The following is a 4,512-nucleotide window of genomic DNA, read 5'->3' on the forward strand; positions in this document are numbered from 1 at the left end:
CCTCCCAGGTTCAAGTGATTCTCCTGCCTCAGCCTCCCGAGTAGCTGGGATTATAGGCATGCGCCACCACATCCAGCTAGTTTTTGTATTTTTACGTGGTTTCATCATGTTGGCTAGGCTGGTCTCAAACTCCTGACCTCAAGTGATCTGTCTGTTTCAGCCTCCAAAGTGCTGGGATTACAGGCGTGAGCCACTGCGCCTGGCCAGAATATGCCTGTTCTATAATGTGGACTTCCTCAGTGTCTGCGAAGTGCCTCATCTGAATTTCCTCAATTCAAAGTTGAAGCCCTTGTTGGCTAGAAGTAGATAAGGTGAATTTCAGGATAATAGTGTAACAAGTCTTTAGAATCACTGTACTGTACTTGCCTAACTCAACACGTCATTCCTCTTTTGTTAAATCTTATAATTTAACAAAAACATAAATTTAGCATAGTTGCCAGTATTTTTATACTGGTTACGGTAGACCATTCAAATACCACCCTAATTAATTAGATGAATATTTTACTCTTCATTTCAGAAGCAGCATAATCTGTAGGCTGTATGTTGTAACTTGTTGCTCCTAGGCTACAAATCTGTACCACATGCTACTGTACTGAATAATGTAGGCAGTTGGAACACAATGGTATTTGTGTATCTAAACATATCTGAACATAGGAAAAGTACAGTAAAAATACAATTTTGTAATCTTACGATAGGGTTGACTGTTGTATATGCAGTCCATCATTGACCCAGATGTTGTTATGTCAGAAGTGTCAGATGCCAGCAGAAAAGCCAAATGGAGTCACCTAAAAGGCAAATGATAATGTGGGCTTAGATTTCTCAAAACTGAACTGGAATTAGGACAGAACTGGGATTAGGGATTTGAGAATCATCTGCATAGAGGTGATTGAAATGATTTGTTCAGTGGACCTTGCCAGTAAAGGGCATTTACAAGGACGATAGTGGCTTTTTTATTTTAGGTCTCATTTAGCAGAGAGTCAGCCTTGTAAAACATTCTAAAAGAAAAATAAGCTAGCTAGCTTAAATCAAAATAGATATAGATAAAGTTTATAAGTGAATGCTTAAAACAATATAAACATAACTGCCTGATTTCTGATGGAAATAAGTGATTTACATTCAAAATATTATTCTACTTGTGTATTTTTGAGCATACAGGCTTATAATAGAGTCGTGATTTCTAAGTTTGATTGAATATCATCAGAATTATTTCTTCATGTGGAAATTACCTGGGTTGTCTTACCACTAATAGGATTTATAAAAATAATTTGTAAATATGAAAGATCACAACATATTATCATGAGAGAGATTTGAAGTAACTTCTGTCCATCTTAATTTCAGGTCCAGAGTGTCAATTCTTGTCATAGCTGCGCTTGTGGCAATTCTAATTCCTGGGACAAAGCAGATGAAGATGATATTAAACTTGTTAATATTCCTGTGACTACTCCAGAGAACTTATACTTAATGGGTAGGAATGAGATGATAACATTTTAAGATATTGTGCTTACATTTAGTTTGTTTTGTTTTTGTTTTTTATTTATTGAGACAGGGTCTTGCTCTGTCTCCCAGGCTGGAGTACAGTGGCCTGATTACTGCTCATTGCAGCCTCAACCTCCTGGGCTCAAGTGATCCTCCCACCTCAGCCTCCTGAGTAGCTGGGACCACAGGTGCATGCCACCATGCCCAGCTAAATTTTTAAAACACTTTTGTAGAGATGAGGTTTTGTCATGTTGCCAGGTTGGTCTTGAACTCCTGAGCTCAAGCAATCTGCCTGCCTCAGCCTCCCAAAGTACTGGGATTACAGGCATGAGCCACCGTGGTCAATGGTAAGTTGAAATTAAAGAACAGTGAATTATTCTAAGAGAAGCAACTACAATTTTAAATGTTCTTATATCCATTGTATCTGGTCTTCATAACATCATACATTGTATTAAACTAATACAACAAAATTAAAACAACAGAAATTGGCCGGGCGCGGTGGCTCAAGCCTGTAATCCCAGCACTTTGGGAGGCCGAGACGGGCGGATCACGAGGTCAGGAGATCGAGACCATCCTGGCTAACACGGTGAAACCCCGTCTCTACTAAAAATACAAAAACTAGCCGGGTGAGGTGGCGGGCGCCTGTAGTCCCAGCTACTTGGGAGGCTGAGGCAGGAGAATGGCATAAACCCGGGAGGCGGAGCTTGCAGTGAGCTGAGATCTGGCCACTGCACTCCAGTCCGGGCGACAGATGAGACTCTGCCTCAAAAAAAAAAAAAAAAAAAAAAAAAAAAAAAACAGAAATTTATTCACTCAGAGTTTTGGACGCTAGAAGTTCATTATCACTGGGCTGAAATCAAGAAGTCAGTAGAGCCATGCTCTCTCTGGAGGCTTAGGGGAGAATCTTTTCCTGGCCTCTTCCAGCTTTTGGTGGCTTCCAACATTGTTTGGCTTGTGGCCACATCATTCCAGTCTCTACCTTTGTCTCCGTGTCACATTCTCCTCTGTGTGTATCAAATCTCCCTATCTCTCTCTCTCTTTTTTTTTTTAAGACAGGGTCTCACTCTGTCACCCAGGCTGGACAACATCGGCTCGCTGCAACCTCCATCTCCCGGGTTCAAGTGATTCTCATGCCTCAGCCTCCCAAGTAGTTGGGCTTACAGGTGTGCGCCACTACCCCTGGCTAATTTTTTGTATTTTTAGTAGAGACGGGGTTTCACCATGTTAGCCAGGCTGGTCTTGAACTCCTGAGCTCAGGTGATTTACCCGCCTTGGCTTCCTGAAGTGCCGGGATTTCAGGCATGAGCCACCTCACCCAGCTACCCTTCTCTTATAAGGACACTTTTGATTAGATTTAGGGTCCACCACATAAACTAGGATAATCTCCCTGTGTTGGGATTCTTAATTACATCTACAAAGATGTAAGATGTTACCTTTATTTATAAGGTAACATTTACTTATTCTAGGAATTAGGACCTGATCTTTGGGTGACCATTATTCAGCCTACTACACTATCTTCACCTAATCTGTTGACTGTTATATAATGAATCTATCAGAATTCACTTTACTAAATATGTTTTATCTAGCTATCATTTGTATTGTTATATCCAGAAAACAATTTTAAATGAAAAGAGGCCTTCTGTGTTTCACATATCAGTATTTCTTGACCATGAACATGTCTATGGAGCCTCACTGGAGCCCTGGAGAAGAACTTGTTGAATCAGAAGATTCAAATGCTTTTCCCTATTCTCTATTCTTTTTCAGGCTATCTTCCTTTTAATGGAAATGCATACTAAACAGGAAACAAAACCAGTAAACTTGATGTGGCCCTGGCCATTGAGCAGTAAAGGGCTGATGGCTCTGTGTAGAAGGACTGAGTGCCTCAGAAAGCATTCCTGCTCTCTAGAATAGTTAGACTATATCATCTCCAGTGCCATCACTGTGGGTACTCCTATGGGGAAAGAAGGTCTCCAGAGATTTAAATTCACTATGTTTCTAGATTACCCTATGTCTAGAAAACTTACACTCACAGCTTCTGTTAATATTACAAGTTTATGGCTGGATATGGTGGCATGTACCTGTAGTCTTACCTACTTGGGAGGCTGAGGCAGGAGGATCATTTGAGCCTAGGAGTTCAAGGTTACAGTGAGCTAATTGTGCCACTGCACTACAGCCTGGGTGACAGAGAGAGCCCTTTTTCTTAAAACAACAACAATAACCCAGAATATTAAAAATTCAAATTGAAGAAATACAGAGTAAAACTAGAGACGCCACAGGAGGTCTTTGTGTTACAGGATTAAGATTGCTAGGACCCCTATGGATCACCTGGTATCATCACTCATCTGTTTCAATTCTCTTTATAAAATTGATGACATTAAAAAAAGATTGGTGACTATATTTGACTTTCTGTTACAAAACTGATGATATTTGGTAGTCTGAACTATGTTCTATAGTGAGGTATACATAGTACTTCTTGAGGACACAAGTTTTATCTTTGTATTATACAACTCTGCTGTAAAATAATTCTTCCTGAAGCCAAGTGTGGTGGCACATGCTTGTAGTCCTAGCTACTTGAGAGGCTGAAGTGGGAGGATCACTTGAGCCCAGAAGTACAAGACCAATCTGGGGGAACATTGTAAGACCCCATCTCTAAAAAAAGAAACCAAAAAAAACTAAAAAAAAAAAAAAAATTCTTCCTGTGTTCGTATGTTCAACCCAAATAATAAATGTATAGAAGGGATAGTGTGAGAAAAGGATGAAGGAATTAGAGTTGTGTAACTTGGAGAAAGAAGACTAGATGGTGATATAATTGGTTTTTATGTGCTTAAATGTTTTAGGAGGAAGATTCAAAAGCTATTTTTTGCTACAGAAAATCAAACAAGAAGGAAAGGCCTACACTTCATTTTAAGAAATTTTAGGCCGGGCGCGGTGGCTCAAACCTGTAATCCCAGCACTTTGGGAGGCCGAGACGGGCGGATCACGAGGTCAGGAGATCGAGACCATCTTGGCTAACACGGTGAAACCCCGTCTCCACTA

General features: G+C 40.3%; 1 protein-coding gene across 1 annotated transcript in view; it reads left to right on the top strand.

The window, feature by feature from the left end:
• Window positions 1–4,512, top strand: part of FAM73A (family with sequence similarity 73, member A) — a gene marked incomplete at its 5' end in the record, with an annotated part of 110,364 nt that overhangs the window by 40,038 nt on the left and 65,814 nt on the right. Inside the window, one exon of the mRNA XM_011953179.1 lies at window positions 1,339–1,465. Within this exon, the coding sequence (XP_011808569.1) occupies window positions 1,339–1,465 (127 nt within the window). The remainder of the gene's footprint in view (window positions 1–1,338; window positions 1,466–4,512) is intronic.

The sequence above is a fragment of the Colobus angolensis genome, unplaced genomic scaffold (genome assembly GCF_000951035.1).
Source record: "Colobus angolensis palliatus isolate OR3802 unplaced genomic scaffold, Cang.pa_1.0 Scaffold359, whole genome shotgun sequence".
Taxonomy (NCBI): domain Eukaryota; kingdom Metazoa; phylum Chordata; class Mammalia; order Primates; family Cercopithecidae; genus Colobus; species Colobus angolensis.